Here is a 20,349-nt window from a genome sequence, read left to right as displayed (position 1 = left end):
CATCCCTTTTTTGAGGGAAAGAAAACAAACAAACAAAAGAATCTGCTGGCTGTAAATTGCTAATGCTACCCAGTGATATAAGTGTTAAGGCCAATATGTGACCCGCCTCCCACTGTGACACAAACTTCAATACAAGAGCAGTGAATTTAGGCCAAATGTGTATTTTTATTAAAAAACTAACCACAGCCTGTCCAGCTTAATTCAGTTTTTATATAAATAAATACGTTTACATAAATATGTAACTGTTTTATGCACCGTACAAACAGTATAAATAGTTCCTGTTATTACTGTGCCCAACCGGCAGTATGTTCCCCAACCACCAGGGGGAGCTGGTGGAGCAGAGCTGAAAATGAACACTGTGGTCTTTGCATGTGAACTTCCCTCATGTGCAGCAGGTGCTGCCGGCTCTGTTCTCTGTGCAAGAGTCGTACTGCCCTTATTTTCACTGATGAGATGAGCCTGCAGCAGGTCTTGAGTTGATTTATCTTTGACCTGTTTACAGGAGCTACAGTATCCAGAGTCGTACGCAGTGAGGAGGTGAAATTATTCTGTAAAGATAAATTTTAATGCTTCATGAAATATTATCATCAGCCTCTTAAGAAATACAGCAAGACTGTCATAGCTGGCTTTGGGTCCCTTCATCCTCTCGATGTTTCTGTTAAAATAAGTTAAATAATGAGTCAGTCTGAGGGCACAAGAAGCAACAACATGTTTGTGTTTGGTTCTCACTTTTTGTTTCTGAACCAGGCGATGGGAAAAATATGCTGCAAAAGCAGCAACTGATATTAAGGCCATGAAAGCGACGTCCACAAAGACCCTGGAACGACCTACTGATGTAGAAATGAACAAGGTCAAAACAAACATACAGTTTAGAAAAAAAACTTCACAAAAATAGAAACAATGCAGAGAACAGTTGGAGTGTTTTCTCACCATTTCTCTGAGTCACATCTTGAGGATCAGGAGTTTGGAGGTTTCTAGGAAGCAGCAGCATGTCCATCGTCGTGGTTTCAGAGACATTTGGATCTAAAAGAGACACATAGTCAGCGTCTGTTTGTAAAATGAGGCTGAAACTTTGAAAATGGCTAAAAAAAAAAAACCAAACAAATCTTCTCACCGACTACAAGTTCAACAACAGCAGCTTTCACTCCGCTCTGCAGCTTGGGGATGAAACATCTGTATCTGCCGTTGTCTTCCTCCGACACGTTTAGGATCTTCAGTGAAATGTTCCCGTGTTTCATGTCGTCCATGAACAGCTCCGTCCTCCTGAAGTACGAGGCCATCTTCATGTCGGGGACCTCCTTCCTGTCCCTGTACAGGTGAACGTACTCCACTCGGCTCAGCCGGTCCGACGGGTCGGGCTTCAGGTCGGGTTTGGACCACTCCACCGTCAGACCCTGGACATCGAACATGGGCTCCAGGTGACACGGCAGGATGACATCATCACCTGGCGCGGCGATGATTGGAAGATTTGAACCAATCACCAGAACCTCACCTGGAAACAGATGGAAAATTAAAAAGTTAAACCCTTTGAACTCCCACAGACCCTCATGACTAGAAATGTGTTTCTAAACATTTCTAGTCACACTGAACATTTTAGGTACAAGTCAGATTTTTGAGGCGCACACACACACACACACTCACACACACACACACACACACACACACACACACACACACACACACACACACACACACACAAACCTGATAATCTGTTTAAAGGAAATGCAGACGAGGCTCAGTTTACTAATGTTCACAACTCAGAGACGTTCAGCTGATTATCAGATGAGACAAAGAAAAGCAAAAGGCACTGAAAGCAACGACATGGAGTATTTTGTGCTAATTAATCAGATTCAGATTTCTGATTGAGTCATCATGACTTCTTTTCATTGCTTCGTGTCACAGTGACAGTCTTTGAACTACCCAGAGTTTAAGAAGATCATGAGATGAAGCTGCAGCATGTTGATAACTGGATCAGCAGGACGTGGTCTTACAGCAAACCAACAAAACAGCAGAAGATCTGCCTTCTGTCAGTTTTTCACAATGACTCATAATGTGGAGGATGTGTTTCTGTAACTATATAACGAACCCTACATACACATGCTGCTCAGCAATAATTGCCTGTGATCTGCAGACACATGAAGTCTAGAAACTAGACTCAGCTGCTTATTTCCAAGATGGATCCACATATTTGGTCTGACTCAGATTTTGACAACGGACGCCTTTCCTGCAGACACATCAGTTAAAACTGTATGTATGGATGAGATTAGAGAGCAGAAGTTCCTGTGAGTCACTCACACATGGCATTGCTAGCTGCTGAATCATGACCAGAGTATCTGATTAGTTTGGTTAGTCTTATAAGATGAGTTATTAAAGTCAAAGCTCCTCGTTTGATTTATTATCAAATCAGCTTGTTCAGCTTGAACCAGACTGTAGAGCATGTTTCACTTACAGTCAGAGCTCTCTTACTTTAGTACACTAAAGCTGTGTTGTTCTACTTCATGCTAGGCTCAGTGACTCTGCCTCAGATAACCTGTAACAGAGCAGTGATTAAAAAAAAAACCAATAACTGAGTGTTAATAAAACCTTCAGTGCTCCACCCAAACCTTTAAACCCAACTCTAATCATCTGTTTTTACTCCACCCTTCACATCCTCCTCATACACCCTCTAAATGAAGTCGTTTCCACTCAGTGATGATAGAACACCAGCTCAGTACAATACAGACTTCATCCTGTGTGTTAGTCAGAAACAAAAACGCTCTATTATATTTTTTAAACATAATTTTTTTTTTTTTTAAATTCTGCTGCATTAACAGAAGCAGCAGTCTGACAAGTTCACACTCACACAGTCCACCTGCTATATTAACGGGGGGAAGCCGCAAATCACAGGGGCGAACCTGAATCATCTCGTTTAAACTTCTTTCCGTGTCAGTAAGTCACTGATAACTGTCTTTGCTCACAGCGACACAGAGAAGAAACCACAGCTGTGAGCTGACAGTAACGTTTACCTCGAACTGGAGTCCACACGCTGAAAGCCGAGCACAGGATAAAAGTCCACAGCGAGGCAGAGAGCGGGCTGCACACAGACATCGCAGAGAGAGCACGGACTGAGTCAGTCAGGTCTGTGTTTCTGCCTCCTGCTCAGTCAAAGCGAGACTGGCTTTAAATTCCCGCATCACTCGTCTGTGATTGGTTGAATACAGCAACAGCTGACTTGCTCCGCTGCTGAACATATTTCTGTCCTTCACAGTGTTTGCGCGATTTAACAGGTGGTCAGGCTAACTGGTGATATTCGTTTATATATGAATGAATAAATAAATAAATCTTACAATTCATCGTGTCTATCAGTAAACTCACTGCGCTCATGATCGCAGATAAACATGTTTTTGACTCTAGCAATTTAATGCCAGAATTTTTAAATCAGGAACTCCAAACGTGAAACATCCAGAAACATCTGGAAACACCCGGAGCCTTGACCCGTTAACGTTCGTTATCAAACAACATGATCACCAGATCAGTTGTTCTTTGTTGTTAACAATAATTACTCATTGCTATAGAAAAGCTCGGACCACGGAAATATTAGAAAAAAACATGATCTATAACAAACAATAATATTTAACTGTAACTCGATGAAGGGGACAAAATAAAGTTTCCAAAGTCTTCAAAAACTCCCATAAATCCCCGCGGTTAACCCCGTGATTATTTTTAGATTCAGCTGGCAGATAAAACAGGTGTTTGTCACAAGCTTCATGACTTTGATGACTCAGAACATTGATGCTAACTCATGCTGCAGGAGAAGATAAAGCGAACAAAATAAAACCATAAAACTAAAATATTGCTGTGCCTCTTATGATACTGAAAGACAAAATACTGCTGTATTTGCTTTGGTCATCTGTTTGTCTGCCATGATTGTTCTCTCAGCGCTCTGACCCCTCTGAAAATACTGTTGATTATATTTTATTTATTTATTTTTACTATGATTTAATCTTTAATCTCACTGTCTTTGGATTCATTTTGAATCAGCTGAAAGTCCCTCTGAACGTCTCCGCTGATGTGTTGATCCTTCTTCTGTGAAATGATTTAAATCATCTGAATATGCGATGTGTTTCACTGCGCTATGGTTAGCTAAAAAAAACGTTAACAGATCCTGATATGAAGTCAGATCTCAGCATTTCTTTTTTATCGGTGTAACGTTGTGAGTGTGCAGACAGGCTCTGGATTTACCCACACCTACGTGTCTAGACACAAGCAAATTTGAAGGGATGTTATTTGTAAGTCACTGATTCTTAAAGTAAAAGTTACTTTTTTACTTCTATTTTTTTATTATTTTTTTTTTACTTTAAGACTGTTTTGGTGGAGGAATTAACAACAACTCCCATGATGCATTGCATCAACGTATCCATCTGAGACCCTGTGTGGGTCTACTATGTGAACACTTAACACGGGTTCACGAACAAATCAGCTAAGTTCAAGATGTCACTGCGGATCGTCTGTAGCCTGAATAACGATCATTAACTCTCAACTCTTCATGGTCTTCATGATGGTGACGATGAAGAGTTCTGAGCAACGCTGTGTGATCCTCGAACTTTTGGTATCGACTCAATACTGATTAACTACAGTATTGCCAACACCAGTACCAATACTTTCAAATTATAAAGTCAGCTTCCTCAAAGTTGAAAAACGGACTCAAGGCATTCTTGACTTTTACTGCATTTAATGGACACAAGTGGCACCAACCATACCATTTGAACTGTACAAACAACATAGAGTGATCAGTTTTCACAATAAGTTGTTATCATAGAGAATAAACAATAAAGCATATTATTCAACAACATAAAAAACATTCTCAATTTGACCTTTACAATGACCAACATAAACTTGACAGTTCTGTCACAAACAAACATCTAATTTTTCTACTAACATATAAAACACAAATTGCAAACCTCATTGGCCGCATGAACTTGAAGGGGTTAATGAAAACACATCTCGCAGTGCACACTCTTTCCCCATAGCCGGGAAACTTCTTTGCATGCGTCTACATAGCTCTACCACCAACTGAGAAAGGAAAGCATGCTGCTCTCTACCGAGTGTGAAGTGTAAATGAAAATATTGTCAACCCCAAACAACAGACTGAACATTGGTTCCACCCTGGAAACATTCTGTAAAACCTTTAAATGTCTGTTGTTAAACCAAAAATGTATACATTAAATATGATTTATTAAAAAGAAAGTACTTTAATGTATTTATTGTAACTTACACCCATGAAATTACCATAAACTGCATAACTGCTGCTGACGGCAGTCACAAGGGGAGAGCAGTGTGTCATCATCTATGTGCCAACAACACCAACACGAGGATATCATATCGTGCGTCTGAGATGAACCATCAGCAGTTCTGAACACATTTTAATGATCACTAAATCACTGTGACTTGTACTTTCTGTATAAATATGCTTTTTTTTCTGAGTGTAGTCTTTTGGTTGTTTTCTTCAACCGTCTCCCTGTGTGTGTATTTGTGTCCATGCTCCCAGATGTTTTGGGTTGCCAGATCGTGATCCTGCAAGTGTTCCTGCGCTGGAGGAAGCCACACCTGCCACTCGTCATCAGCGCCTTATTTAAGAGTGTGGCTGAGCTCCAGTCGGTGCCGATTCTTCCTTCTGACTTGTCAGTACAGCCGCGGTCTGCTATTTTAGAAAACCCTCGCTAAAGTAAGGATCGTCTAGTCATCAATGTGTTTTGTCTTCAGGTATTGGTAGGAGTTTGCTGTTTTCACTATTCACTTTTTATAGACACTTGCACTGTGTGGATCAGGGAGGAAGCGCCACGCCACCCCAGTGCCTGGAACTTGTAAATAGTGATTCATTGTGCACTTTATAAATAAATTCACTGTTCACCACAAGAGTCCTGCATTTGGGTGCTACTTCTCGCCTGCAACTCCATGGTCTGCCACCACAGTCTCTGACAAATTCAGTGACATACAGGACTGAGGACTGAGTCTGCACCTGTGTTAAGTGGAACAAAACAAAAACAGTCCTGGAGATGGCTATAAGAGTTATTATAGTTTTGCATTTTCTGACAATTTTTAGATTTTATTTTAGCTAACTAAAATGTCACTCTTTGTTTTTTTTATATGTAGTTTTAGTTTTTATTTTAGAGGGTTAAGACTGTTTTTGTATGAGGCCCTGAAAGCTAGTTTGTGATAAGGAGCAAGACGAGGACTACCAGACCTGGCAAATTAAATCCAGGTAGCTCCTCACGTGCATGTTTCCCATCAAACTGTCAGAAACATGAGACTAATGAAAACTTCATCATACATGACATTAATTGAGACATAAAGGAGTAAGAGTGTGTGTATGTGTGTAAAGCAGTAAGAGATGACTGCATCAGACTGAGCTAAGAATAATAAAACTCTGTAGAGCATTTTAATATCTGTGAAACACAAAATAATTCACAAAAATACAAACTTTCATCTAATCAAACAGTTTGAAAACTTCACAAAATGCAAACAGGAAACAACACACAGAAATGATAAATAAATAAATATATATGAGGCACGGAATAATTTATTTATAACACACTTTAAAAACAAAGTTTACAAAGAGCAGGAAGAAGGTGATTTTAAACATTAAAGACAAATAAAAGAAACACACTAAAGTTCATAAAAAATAAGTAGAACAAATGTCAAGACAAACATTTAAAAATCAAAGACACCATCTCTCTATCTATGGTCAAGTGCATGCTTCACATCAGCGAGGTTAACTGTGAATTTCTATACCAAATAAAAGCTTTTTTAAGTTGACCCCAGAGAAAGATGGTAAGCTGCCCAGTTAGTCAGAAATATACTATAGTGTAAAATTAAATAATCAGCTCAAGTTTTATATAGTCAGTTATTTACAAATAAATACCTGTTATTCATCCATGACTCCTACATAATGTTTGTGCAATCAAAGTAAACATCTGTCAGATTATTATCACATATTTACTACTTTGCAAACTTCATAAAGTACAAACAAACAAAGAAAACAAAACGAATACGTACAAAATAGAAAACTTTTTTTTTAAGTAAATACTTTCCTCAGCAGAGCTTCGTGCTCTCAGACTTCTTGCTATTTATGATGATAATAACTTACATGTAACGTCTTTCATTTATTTACTGTGTAGCATTCACTCTGTGTTTTATCTGATAGTTGTTAAAGACTTTTGTAAAAGTGACCTTATGATGATCTCAGTGCTGCTGGACTGAAGTGTCTCCCTGTGGCTGCTTGTTTGAATCCCCAACCAAATTGTCAGGATCCAGAAAAGATAAACCAACGCTCTCCACTCCATTAACACCAACAATCCTTTGTGCAAAGCACTAGTAATTGTTATGACTTTGGATCCCCTGGTCCCCCGAATGCTTCTATTAAAAGAAGTTTAATAATGAGTCAGTCTGACGGCACAAGAAGCAAAAACATGTTTGTGTTTGTTTCTGATGTACCTTTTGTGTGATGGCGAGAGAAATAAGCAGCAAGTGCAGCGACTACAAGTAAAGAAACAGTGATGATGATGGAGATCAGCACAGCGACCCTGGACCGACCTGCTGAGGTGAAAAAAGGTCACCACAAATGGACCAAAAACGTCACCAAAACAGAAATGATGCAGAGATAAATCTGGATTTTTTTTCCTCACTGTTTCTCTGAGTCGTGTCCTCAGGATCTGGAGTTTGGACGTTTCTGGGATGCAGTGGTGTCTCTGTCAATGAGATTTTCCCGTAGTTTGGGTCTAAAAGACACAAAAAAACATAAGAGTCATAAATTGTTAATAAAAATTTGAGTTTGGAACCACAAACATCGCCAAAACAAATCTTCTCACCGACTACAAGTTCAACAACAGCAGCTTTCACTCTGCTCTGCAGCTTGGGGATGAAACATCTGTATCTGCCGTTGTCTTCCTCCGACACGTTCAGGATCTTCAGTGAAATGTTCCCGTGTTTCATGTCGTCCATGAACAGCTCCGTCCTCCTGAAGTACGAGGCCATCTTCATGTCGGGGACCTCCTGCCTGTCCCTGTACAGGTGAACGTACTCCACTCGGCTCAGACGGTCCGACGGGTCGGGCTTCAGGTCGGGTTTGGACCACTCCACCGTCAGACCCTGGACATCGAACATGGGCGCCAGGTGACACGGCAGGATGACATCATCACCCGGAGCAGCGATGATTGGAAGATTTGAACCAATCACCAGAACCTCACCTGGAAACAGATGGAAAATTAATTCTCCTGAACTCCTGCAGAACTTCCACAGATCTTCAGTGTATAACTCTGTAAAGTGACACACACACAAACACTTGAAGATCTTGAACAGCCAAATGAGTGTTTCCGCTGTTATTCCAGAAATGTTTCTTACTGAGATCAAATTATTTAAAGAAAGAAGTCCTCCTCAGTCTACTGGTAAACAGGACAGGGATCTCAATATCAGGATGTGAATTTACAGCAGAATAAATTAAGCTGAATGCATCCGGTTTAAATGGAGGCATATCTGTGCTGGTTCAGACACACGCAGTGTCAGGGATTCAAAGTTTTGATCATGGGAAACAGTCTGGTCCGTAACTGCTTTAATCTAAACCTGAACAGCTTCCTCTGTGAGTAATCTCTGTAAATAAGTGACATCATCATGAGATCATCAGACAGACAGTAAAATGCTGGGTTCCTGTGGGTACCTGCTGATCCAGAACAATGAAATTACAGTAACCAGACACAGGAAGACAAAAAAAAACCTTAATCCACAGAGACTTTTAACCAAATTCTTCTGAATTAGGTTGTTAAAGCCAAAACTAGCTCATCTGTGGAAAGCCATGATGGACGCATATGTCGGCTAAAAATATTGGAACATAGTGTTAATTCATCCCCTTACCACAATGTATGATGTGGTTTCTGGTGTTTGTGTGGAAACAACAACGCAAATATTCAGTATATTAGGTTTGTGTGACGTTGGTTTAATTCAGTCCTTGTTTGCTGACATTATTCCCCCCCCCCCCCGTAAGGCCATGATTTCTTAAATAAATTCAATGTAATTTAAGAGAATTAAGTTCTACAGTGTGGAGACGTTACCGAGTTGACTGCTGAAGACTTCTGGACTTCTAGAAAGACTTCCTGTACCATCACGGGACGTCGGAATAACTGGAAAAAGAAATTCACAACTTCAGAAGAGATCATGAGAAGATAGAGAAGATTTTATTATACAAGCAGCTGACATCATACACAAAAACATGAAGCCTGAACATGAATATATTTAAAAACAAACAAACAAAAACATATAAACATATGGAAATTAATTAATATAATCTTTTTTTGCCTTATATTCGGTAATGTTTTATTAAATTGTGATGTTTAATGCTTTCTATATAGATTAGTTAGAAATATTCACAAAATAATTCCTTGACCCTGATAACAGGTCAGATAAAATAATAATAATAATAATAATAATAAAGAAACCATACACAAAAGTCCCTATATAATTGAATTTCTTTTATGTCTAGTCACCAGTGATTAACTAACTGGATGTGTGGTGGGGGTTTTCCCAGAAATGACTCAATGATGGAATTAAATCAAGACTGAAAAGAGCAGAGTCATGATTACCAAACAATAAATGAGCTTATGACATGTGTAAATTTACAACTCAGTAGAATATTCTTAGAAAGATCAAATGTGTGTACCACACAAATTAAGCACCCCTTCCCTTCCAAGGTGAACATATCTGTTCAGAACAAAGCAGGAGATCCATAAAAAGGTACAAGTTAATCTAGATTTTCTTCTATGTTCTTATTTTGTACGGTAGGTTCAGGGAGTTTACCTCATAAAACAGTGGAGTAGGACAGTAACTTAAAATCTAACGCAGAATGGAAACTTTAAACTGAAAGCCTGACTAAAAATATTTACAAGAATAAGTGAAACATATCGTTAGCTTCATAGCATAATTGCCTAAGTCATTGACTTAGTCAAATGACTTAGGCAATTATGCTATGAAGCTAACGATATGTAAAATCAAGACTTTCACGTGACTGAATTTAATTGGACAAATCAGTCACGTGATCAGGCCTTACAACTGCGCCGAAATGGCGGCTCATTTCAAACTGTGTCATTACGTGATATCAGAGATTATATTTAATGTTTTCTAGCGAGTTTCCACACCGGACATGTTACCTTATTTCGTTCTTGTTGCTAGGCAGCAATGTGGCGCACGCGTTTTGTTTACGCTGTGAGAAACAGGTGTGGCGCGTCTGACGTAAATAGGCGTGTCGAACCTTTACACATCTTTAGAATGCTCAGTGGATCATCGCCTTTATCCGACCTACATAACACTCTTATCAACGCTCAAATGGGAAGAAACCGCTTCATACGGGGCAGAACCTGCCTGATAATCACCACAATTTAACATTATTTTACGTCTCAAAAGTAATTAACTGATGTCATTACTCACAGTGACACACAACAAAGTTGAACTGCTAAAAGGGAACTCGGCTTGTTTATTTCTTGAAAATGTGAATGAAATGTAGCTGTGAGTTTACCTTGAACGGGAGTCCAGACGAGCAAAGCTGAGCACAGGATGAAAGTCCACAGTGAGGATGAGTCTCCACCCAGCGAGCTGTACACAGACATGGCTCGTATATTCTTTGAATGAATAACCCGAATCATCGTGGACCGTTCAAGTAGGCTACTTCTTTAGCCCCGCCCATCTCTCTCTCTCTCTTTTCCTTAGTCATTTGACTAGAAACACCTGGAGAAAACACGACCAGCCAACACAGTCATGAGCTGGAACACCCTTTCACCCAGTTATGTAGGTCTTACTAAATAAAAGTCCATCACTGAGCTATAAACAAGTGTTGTTCTCCATCACTTTGAACTGCAGACATATTTACACAATAAATATACCCCCTGCCTATGGAAGGAGGCCATACCTAGAGAGAAACCTTTAAATTTCCTTTAACGCTTTGATCTGTATCGGATGCTGTAAAAAAAACTGAACATATTTAAACACAAAACAGTCTTGGTGTTTGGGGATGATTTGTTTCAGTCTAGTTAGCAATGATCAGGGGGGATTTTAACCCTTTAATTTGTCCATCGGAGACGCTTTAAGGTCTCACTGAAGATTTAAGTTCTCTTTAAATACTCAGGTATAACATTTAAATAAGTTCACACAGTGAGACTAAATAAATGTTAAAAGTCCGCTTGTTCACTGTAGCTGTTTTATACTATGTTACCCATGATGCACCTCGGTATCTGTACTTCCGGTTGGGAACGTGTTCAGCGCAGTTCAGGACAGATGAGAGGTGTGTCGGAGGAGTAACGTATTTACTTGCATTCCTGTGTGAGTTAATATTGTGTGCGTGCTTACCATATGACCACACACACACCCATATACACACTCACACCCCCTTTACCTGCATGTGAATACTGTAATGCCTCCCTACCAACGCTGTACATCCTGTTGGTGTCATCTGCCACCTCCTTAGTAAAGTTATTTGAACTACATCACTGTGGAGTACCATTCCTTCTGACCGAGGACGACTCAGTTGAAGCGTGATCGGCAATCAGTGCAAACATACATTACAATAAATATTCATTAAACATGCTGAGGAGTGTTTCTTCTCCAGGCTGAACTTCACAGTTTTGTATTGAAGGAGGAAATCCATCAGTTTCACTGCTTGATGTTTCCAAGCAGATCCTCTAGAGTCTGACAGCAGCAACTCTGACTGAAGACGTCTGTAAGAAATATTTCCTGTTTACATCCTCTGATCTTCCACTCTCTGTTTTCTTGTTCTACACTTTCTTTATGTGAAAATGAGCTCGATAAACTGGACATGGTCTTGAGCTGGGGTCAAAGTTCAAATTAGGCTCACTTCCTGTTATAGAAGATGATCTTGGTGCTGTTGGCTGTTGGTTTGAATCCAACCTGACTGAAGATCCAGTAAAAATAAAAAGTGTTTTTCTCATTTGCCTCTGGCTGTTTCTGATTTTAAAAAAACAGTTGAAAAGATTTTTTTTTTAATCCAATTAAGTCTGATGGCAAGAATCAACATTATTTGTGTTTGTTTGTTTCTTACTTTTAATTTCTAAAAAAATGCACTAATAGAATTATGCAAAGAAAGCAGCGACAGCAGCAACGGACATGAAGGCGATGACAATGATGACCACAGAGACCCTGGTGATGTCAACAAAGGAAAAAAGGTAAATGCACAAAAATGTCACCCAAACAGAAATAATGAGGAGAAGAACTGGATTGTTATCTCACCGTTTCTTAGAGTTTTGTCCTGATGATCTTGCGTTTGGAGCGACGTCTCTGTCGTTGAGGTTTTAACGTGGTTTGGCTCTAAAAGTCACGAAAAAAATAAATAAAATAAAACTGAAGGTTTGTAATGGTACAGAAAAAACACACAAAACTGTTGGGAACCACAAACATGACCGAAACAAATCTTCTGACCGACTACAAGTTCAACAACAGCAGCTTTCACTCTGCTCTGCAGCTTGGGGATGAAACATCTGTATCTGCCGTTGTCTTCCTCCGACACGTTCAGGATCTTCAGTGAAATGTTCCCATGTTTCATGTCGTCCATGAACAGCTCAGTCCTCCTGAAGTACGAGGCCATCTTCATGTCGGGGACCTCCTTCCTGTCCCTGTACAGGTGAACGTACTCCACTCGGCTCAGCCGGTCCGACGGGTCGGGCTTCAGGTCGGGTTTGGACCACTCCACCGTCAGACCCTGGACATCGAACATGGGCTCCAGGTGACACGGCAGGATGACATCATCACCCGGAGCAGCAACGATTGGAAGATTTGAACCGATCACCAGAACCTCACCTGGAAACAGGCAGAAAATGAATTCTCCTGAACTCCTACAGAATTTCCACAGATCCTCAGATCGTCAGTGTATAACTCTATAAAGTTACACACTGAAGACCTGAACATCATGAACAGGCCCATGAGTCTTTGTGGTGTTACTGCAGAGGTGTTTCTGGGACTAAATTATTGAATGAAACAAGTCCTCCTCAATGTTTCCAAAACCAACAGAGAACTCATGGGAGATTTGTTTCACCCTAAAGCCTTGTTTAGTTCTAATAAGTGATGCCGAGTCAGTGGAATTAAGGAGCCTGGGACCTGGTAAGAGTTCACATGGGCTGAGGTTGTGTATAAACCTCAGGTCATGTGTCCATAAGGACCCATATGATCACAGGGTGATAGTGACATTGCACGTCATAGGTCACAACACCACTGAAGGTTCAATATGTGGGACTCTGTCAGCTTTTATATGTGAAGAAACTGGAATACAAGGTCAATAAAGTCAGGTTCTGCCATTTCTATCTTTGAAAGACTTCAAGAAAATAAATTTCTCTGGCCCATAACACTCACTATACGTTTGAGAGATTTCAGACATAACCAATGAGTATTTCTTAGTTTTAGTGATTCCTCTTTAGAGAGACGGCCCTTTAGGGATTAACCATGCAAATAAACAGGTCGAGTTTCTGAGTTCTGTCAATTTCGTTGAACTTCTATTCTTTATCACCTCTTCAAAAACAAAAGCATCCATCAAGTTTTTGAAGGAAGCCACAAGTAACAAAACTGGTTTAACACATGAAAAAGTTGGATTACCTTCTTCAAAACTGTTCAACACTGCGGCTTTAATTTCATTAATTTGTTAATCAAATGCTCATGATAACCCTCCCAGGCCAGAGACATGTCAACCGTTAGACATGACAAGGAAAGGCAAAGGTTTTTTGTTTGTTTCAGCTCCAGTTTAAACAGAATCACCTTTGTCTTCTTCCATTTCTTCAGTCTTTGGGGTACTAAGAGTTACAAGACGAGATGAAGAAACAGCAAGAAGCAGAGAGCGTTTAAAACTACAAAACAGAGCTGTTTTCACATTTAACTCATAAGCTGTCTTTGTGGAGGATGTGTAGCACAGCAGGGTAGAAGCCTAACCGATTAACACAAATGGATGTCTGCGTATATCAGGCAATAACTGATTATTGGTGGTTATTCAAACATGATCTACATGGCAGATAAACAACAAAGTCACCAAAATCACCAGAGCTGCTTATATTTGGAAAGTCCAAATGTCATCTAAGCATTTAAAACAAATGAGTTGTTATTAAATGTCACAACGTCCTTTTGTTCAGTCACATCAATTCTGAGCTGATTAACTGATGAAATACTTTACAACAATTCTCCGTGACTCACTGACTGACTCATGGGACGGATACGTATTGAAGCCCGTTTGCAATAAAAAAAAATCAAACAAACAAACAAAAACAACCCAAAAATCAAGTATCTAAAATCGAAATTTCGAGTTACTTTTCTCAACATTTCGAGAAAATAACTCGAGTTATAGATCCTTTTTTTCCTTAGTGGTGGTAACGGGCTTCCATAGATATGGGATGGGTGGATGGATACGGCCAGATGCGGCTTCTAAGTCTCTCTTTTTTTTCAGCGGACGGTTTTAACGTTTACCGGGAGATCTCCACACCTGTCAGATGTTGGTGCCAAACAGCAAAGTATAGCACGTGTCTTCTATTACACTTTAATCACGCGCGGCCCTGCAGTATTAACAGAGACACCACGTTCACACTCACACTTTCAGCCTGTTCAGTGTTGTCCGTTATAATTAATCCTCTGTGAGCGCTTAAACGGGGTAAAGCCGCTCATCGCAAAGGAGAGCCTGCTTAAATCATCTCGTTGAAACTTCTTTCCGTGTCAAAGTAACTCACTGATAACTGTCATCACTCACAGCGACACGGAGAAGAAGAACACACAGCTGTGAGCTGACAGTAACGTTTACCTCCAGCCAGAGTCCACACGCTGAAAGCCGAGCACAGAATAGAAGTCCACAGTCCACAATAGAAGTCAGACATGGTCCACAGAACACTGAGTCCGTGGATTAATTAATCAAACCTGAGGTTGTCTGTGCTCCTGCCTCGATTTCACTGGATGTATGAATGAATGACCTGTTAGTCTTCAAATATCCAGATACGGTAACGAGCAATGTTCCCTCTAAGCTGCGCGCGTGCGCAATTGCTCACTGCTGCTGGCACGGTCTCTGCGCACAGAAAATCTGCGTTGCGCAAAAAAATACGTTTAGACGTTTAGCGCAAATCTTGTGTAGTTAGTGTGTGTAGTCAATAGTTTAGTGGTGTGTGTCAGAACAAGGAGGCGACTGCTGAATACTGCGTTTCCTTTTTCAATCTATACCGGTACACATACCAGCCAAACAATTTGCGTTATGGAACAGAATGATTTCGGGATTTATATGGAAGGGCCGTAAACCCAGAGTTAGATAAATAACATTGCAACTACCTAAGGAACGGGGTGGACTTTCCCTCCCAAACTTAGAAAGCTATTTTAAAGCAGCACAATTAAGATACTTAATTTATTGGTGTGATCCTTTGTATGAAGCAAAATGGAAATATTTAGATGTGACACAATTAAAATGACCACTACAGACAATATTAGGAGATAAAAAATTATATTTGGAACAGAAAAATAATTTAAACGAATGGACTAAAACTCCTTTAAAGATATGGTTTGATGAATGCAAAAGCCTTAAATCAGGAGCTGGAATTAAACTCAGATGGGTCACACAGGCACTGCCTGAGGTTTTAAATGACTATAAAGGAAGTACAACAACACTTGTGGTCTTTTTAGATAGTATTGACCATCAACTCTGCAAGTGAATTTATTTTACAACTGTCATTTTGAACACTGAGATTGGGGAGCTTACTCGAGTCCCTGAAACAGAACACTGGACATGTTTCACATGCGTCATGCTGAGTCACTGGTGAGTCTATGTGGCAATTAGAGGAAGCGATGTTTGTGCTTCTTTAGTTCAGTCTCATGTTTCAGATCACTTGGTAAAACCATAAAGTCAGCTGACTACAGAGGCGAGGGTGTGGATTTTTTTAAAATGATACATGTGGAACTAAATGTAAATCTGAAGTAACTGAAGTGCAGCTTTAATGCAAAACACATATCACATAAGTGTTGGGAGTTAGAGATTTTCATGCTGAGTCATTCTGTCTTCCTTGCTGTCACTTGGGATTTTTATTTGTCCAGTAGAGCAGGAAATCTTCTTTCTTCATCTTTTTGATTCTGGGTGGAGCAGGTGGATGTTTTCTCCTCTCTGTGTAGAAACCAGAGAGAGAGAGTCAGGAGCAGAGAAGCTGCAGATCAGACTGTAAAGATGAATGTTGAGGAGGAAGAAGCTGATGTGTTGTGATGATGTGACGGCATGTTGTCCGAGGTGCTCACAGTATAAATGTGGGAGTAGAAGGACGAGAGCAGCCTGATGTGAGCAGAGAGGAAGCTGCGGGTCAGCACTGCTGTTTTACTACATGTTACTGATCTGAGGGAAGAACTTCAGCATTTTCACGAAAACCACAGTGTTCAGTATAAAAACCTGTGTCACAGTTAATGTAGTGTCATTAAATGTGTCGATTCTGTGTTTGGACGACTTCACAAGAAGTCTGACTAAGTAGAAATGGAAAGTTTCCTTCTTGAAGGAGATGAACTTTGAGCTCTACTGGTCAGATTTACACCAGCATAGCAGGAAAAAAGACTCTGACTGGAGGTTTGATAACATCAGGTGTGTCATCAAACCTGTGACACAAACAGCTTTTCTGCAGGTCAGCCAGCAGATGGCAGCGTTCCCTTAAAGAAAAGCTGCATTTGAACTGGATACACTATGTTGATGATTGACGTCAGGTTTATAATATGCAAACAATAAACAAAGTAAAGGCTCCATTAATATAAATATAGGTTCTCATTGTCAAATGTAACCATGTTACGAGGTAAACAGTGACTTAACATCAAATAGAGGCAAAAAAGAAAACAGTGTCTAAACGTGCTTGAACTTTTTACTTTCACACTCATATTTACAGACGATTTCACACATTCACATATATCACTGTAACTTTACACTCACTGCAGTAACAAATACATCCATCCAAAATTCTTAAATATAAATATTCTTATAAATAAATATCTGAGGTAATAAAAAAATAAAATATAAAAATAACAAAATAAAGATCCTGAGCTGGCTAACAGCTGCAAACACATCTGTTTAACTGTGAACCAAAGGAGCTCTGTCATGTTACAGAGCAGGAATAAAGAAGAGTTGGACACAAACATCCTCTGATTTTAGCTCCGTAACTGCAGCAGAAACTACAGTCAGGAGGATTTCTGTCAGTCTGCACAAAGTTTGTAGCTTTAAATGACAAAAAGAGGAAGTTAAGCTTGAGCTCTGCATCAGGATCAAACTGCTTCTTTAAATAAATAACTAGAAACAGCCTGAACATCGAGTCCTGACCAGCAGGAAGTTTCAATTACATTTAATAAATTAACTGTGGCTTTAAAAATGAAGACCAATAAATATCTGAAGTTTCAATCACCTTGTATAAGGTGCTCACAGTGCTGTCATATAAAACTAGCTTTCATAAATAAACACTTTCAGCATCACAATAAGTGACTCTGTTTAAATTACAGCTGCATTAAACATCATTCACAGCAGGTCATTAACACAGTGCAGTAAAGTAATCAGCTTATAACCTGTTTTTGTAACTTCTGTGTCTCCCACACAGTTTTCAGATGAGGGTTTATTTCCATCTTTCCACCTGAGCTGTGTCACAAACGTTCATGGAAATTTCCTTTAATGCTGTGAAATCCTTCCAGTCCTGCTGTTTGGGAATAATTCACTTCAGTCCAGAACAGTGATGATGATCATTTCTTTTACAACATTTTCTTTGTGTGAAAATGAGCTCGATAAATAAACTGGACGAGGCTCGAGTCTTCAGCTGGGGTCAAAGTTCAAAGTGTGTTCTTTGCTAAACCAGCGTAGAAAAGCAGCATAGAAGAACTAGTCCATTTATTCCTTTGAGCAAGCAGCTAGACTGGTAGTGGTTGTTTTTCTGTATCATCATCCTCTGGATGCTTCTGTTGAAAAAGGTAGAATAATGAGTCAGTCTGACGACACAAGAAGCAACAACATGTTTGTGTTTGTTTGTTTCTTACTTTTAGTGTCTGGTGAAAAATGTGTCTGGAGAAATATGCAGCAAAACCAGCGAGAGCCAAAACTAATAATAAGGTGACGACAGCGATGACCACAGCGACCCTGGATCGAGCTGCAGATGTAGAAAAGACAAGAAGGTCACCACAAATACACAAAACCCCAAACAGGGATGATGCAGAGAAGAGCTGGACTGTTTTCTCACCATTTGTTGGAGTCGTGTCCTGAGGATCTGGAGTTTGCAGCGGCGTCTCTGTCGTTGAGGTTTTAGCAAAGTTTGAATCTAAAAGACAAAACAGTCAAAATCTGTTATTAAAATTAGGCTGAAAGTTTGTATTGGGGACAAAAACAACTTTGAGTTTGGAACCACAAACATCAACAAAAATCTCCTCACCGACTACAAGTTCAACAACAGCAGCTTTCACTCTGCTCTGCAGCTTGGGGATGAAACATCTGTATCTGCCGTTGTCTTCCTCCGACACGTTCAGGATCTTCAGTGAAATGTTCCCGTGTTTCATGTCGTCCATGAACAGCTCCGTCCTCCTGAAGTACGAGGCCATCTTCATGTCGGGGACCTCCTTCCTGTCCCTGTACAGGTGAACGTACTCCACTCGGCTCAGCCGGTCCGACGGGTCGGGCTTCAGGTCGGGTTTGGACCACTCCACCGTCAGACCCTGGACATCGAACGTGGGCGCCAGGTGACACGGCAGGATGACATCATCACCCGGAGCAGCGATGATTGGAAGATTTGAACCAATCACCAGAACCTCACCTGGAAACAGACGGAAAATTAAGCCTCCTGAACTGCCACCACTATAGACTGAAGACCTGAAAATCAGTAACAGCCCCATCAGTCTCTGTGCTGTTACTTTAGTGTCTCTTAATATACACTACAAAATTTCAGCCATAACCAGTGTGCAGTTGTTGTCAGTGATGGCTGTTTGTTGTTCTGTTACAGACTGACTGAGCCTCGTACGTTCTGTCTGTGGTACTGAAATTCTAACATTTTTAAGTTTTACATAAACAACTTGATTTAATTTGACATCTTTTATTTCATTACTATCATACAGAGCGACTGCTTTGTGTTTACACTGATTCATGCTGATCTTTTGATAATTTGAAACTGATTTGAAACTGATTATTTAACTGCTGCAAATAAAGAAAAATAAGATAAGTTCGGGTTTAATAACCAACTAATTTCATTTATTAAAAATTTTAAACTACAAATCCAGAGGAAACTACAAAACACGCACAGACACCTGATTGGACGAACGAGCCACGTGGGCAGTCAGACGTAATTCCTGATGGGGTCATGATGGCGGGTTGTCAAGCTAATGTGTTTTTATAGAAAACACATTAGCTTGTGGAAACACGTGTAGTCAGCAGCAGCATGTGCGGACTGAATCTGCATCACTCCGGATCAATAAACAGGGTTTTAGTTTCGGCTCACCGGACGTTGTGTTTTGTAACTCTGCTCTTTCTCTCCTCTGACAAACACACGGCTCTCATAAACCTGACCTGCTCACAGACTGCTCGGTGAATCACCGCCATCGTGTCCGTTATAAACAAACCTCACACAGTCAGAACCTGCCTGACAATCTTCTCGTTTTAAGCTTCTTCCGGTTTTAAAGTAACTCACTGACAGCTGTCACACTGTTAGTGACGGACAACACAGCACAGCTGATAACAGTCATTTCAGCTTATTCACATCCGCCAGTTTTTCATTAAAATTCACTGTAATCTGCACTAACACGCAGCTAGAAGCTGGACACGTCGGCTTACCGTGTACAGGAGACCAGACGGACAAAGCCGAGCACAGGAGAAAAGTCCGGAGTGAGAAAAAGGAAGAGTCCTTAAAGTAGAAGTTGTTCAGAGACATGATCGATGATTAAAAGTTCCGTTTTCTGACTGAAGCGAGTTTTTTGGAAAGCTGCAGTCCGATCAGTCCCTGCCTGCTTCGAGCGAATTGAATGAATGAGTTGCGAGGCTCACTCGCTGTTTAAAAATAACTCTAAGTCTCCGCCTACGGAGCGGTGTAACTGAGCCCTAGATGGTTATGAAGTCCCGTGATGTGATTACGCAGGGGAAACCCCACAGTGAAACCTGTCTGTCGCGCTTTGTCGCATCACCGAAATTACTGTACTTGGATCATTTCTATAGAAACTCCGAGTCTCAGTTTGTAACTAGTCTGCTCCGTCTCACTTTCTGTTCAGTTTGAAGCCTCAGACATTATAATGTGTCTCACTGAGCAAAAATAAAAACAAGCCGACCTGTCAGGTGAAGTAAGCGAGTCTGAACTTTCATAATAGAAAAACAAAAACGTG

General features: G+C 40.2%; 4 protein-coding genes across 9 annotated transcripts; all 4 read right to left on the bottom strand.

Annotated features, from left to right (window-relative positions):
* Positions 1–123: 123 nt before the first annotated feature.
* On the bottom strand, positions 124–5,054 carry LOC146713630 (myelin-oligodendrocyte glycoprotein-like). 4 transcript variants are annotated; one of them, XM_085449108.1, is made up of 5 exons: positions 3,006–3,113; positions 1,115–1,492; positions 931–1,023; positions 730–830; positions 559–655 (listed from the first exon to the last, which is right to left on the bottom strand). In XM_085449108.1, the coding sequence occupies exons 1-5, from the start codon at positions 3,085–3,087 to the stop codon at positions 617–619; spliced, it is 693 nt and encodes a 230-aa protein (XP_085305234.1). In that variant the 5' UTR covers positions 3,088–3,113; the 3' UTR covers positions 559–616. The 4 variants fall into 4 exon arrangements, with proteins under 4 accessions (XP_085305218.1, XP_085305225.1, XP_085305242.1 ...); XM_085449092.1 differs by having other exon boundaries at positions 124–830; XM_085449099.1 differs by having other exon boundaries at positions 124–827.
* Positions 5,055–6,390: 1,336 nt separating this feature from the next.
* Positions 6,391–10,748, bottom strand: LOC146713629 (uncharacterized). Of its 2 annotated transcripts, none has more exons than XM_085449141.1 (6): positions 10,541–10,748; positions 9,084–9,152; positions 7,848–8,225; positions 7,665–7,757; positions 7,474–7,575; positions 6,391–7,395 (listed from the first exon to the last, which is right to left on the bottom strand). In XM_085449141.1, exons 1-6 carry the CDS (start codon positions 10,665–10,667, stop codon positions 7,361–7,363), a joined length of 804 nt encoding a protein of 267 aa, XP_085305267.1. In that variant the 5' UTR covers positions 10,668–10,748; the 3' UTR covers positions 6,391–7,360. The 2 variants fall into 2 exon arrangements, with proteins under 2 accessions (XP_085305267.1, XP_085305276.1); XM_085449150.1 differs by having other exon boundaries at positions 7,474–7,572.
* Positions 10,749–12,033: 1,285 nt separating this feature from the next.
* On the bottom strand, positions 12,034–14,946 carry LOC146713628 (myelin-oligodendrocyte glycoprotein-like). The gene is made up of 4 exons (XM_085449336.1): positions 14,807–14,946; positions 12,454–12,831; positions 12,265–12,342; positions 12,034–12,174 (listed from the first exon to the last, which is right to left on the bottom strand). Exons 1-4 carry the CDS (start codon positions 14,877–14,879, stop codon positions 12,086–12,088), a joined length of 618 nt encoding a protein of 205 aa, XP_085305462.1. The 5' UTR covers positions 14,880–14,946; the 3' UTR covers positions 12,034–12,085.
* A 1,913-nt stretch (positions 14,947–16,859) lies between these two features.
* On the bottom strand, positions 16,860–20,034 carry LOC146713627 (myelin-oligodendrocyte glycoprotein-like). 2 transcript variants are annotated; one of them, XM_085449258.1, is made up of 5 exons: positions 19,808–20,034; positions 18,420–18,797; positions 18,233–18,308; positions 18,031–18,145; positions 16,860–17,952 (listed from the first exon to the last, which is right to left on the bottom strand). In XM_085449258.1, the coding sequence occupies exons 1-5, from the start codon at positions 19,902–19,904 to the stop codon at positions 17,905–17,907; spliced, it is 714 nt and encodes a 237-aa protein (XP_085305384.1). In that variant the 5' UTR covers positions 19,905–20,034; the 3' UTR covers positions 16,860–17,904. The 2 variants fall into 2 exon arrangements, with proteins under 2 accessions (XP_085305384.1, XP_085305389.1); XM_085449263.1 differs by having other exon boundaries at positions 18,031–18,140; positions 18,231–18,308; positions 19,808–20,030.
* Between the last annotated feature and the right edge of the window lie 315 nt (positions 20,035–20,349).

This window comes from Copadichromis virginalis, linkage group LG3 (assembly GCF_057382275.1).
Source record: "Copadichromis virginalis isolate Kocher_CV1m ecotype Utaka linkage group LG3, C_Virginalis_male_GT1.1, whole genome shotgun sequence".
Lineage (NCBI taxonomy): Eukaryota > Metazoa > Chordata > Actinopteri > Cichliformes > Cichlidae > Copadichromis > Copadichromis virginalis.
The sequence above is the reverse complement of the archived record's forward strand: the minus strand, read 5'-3'. Positions and strand labels throughout refer to the sequence as shown.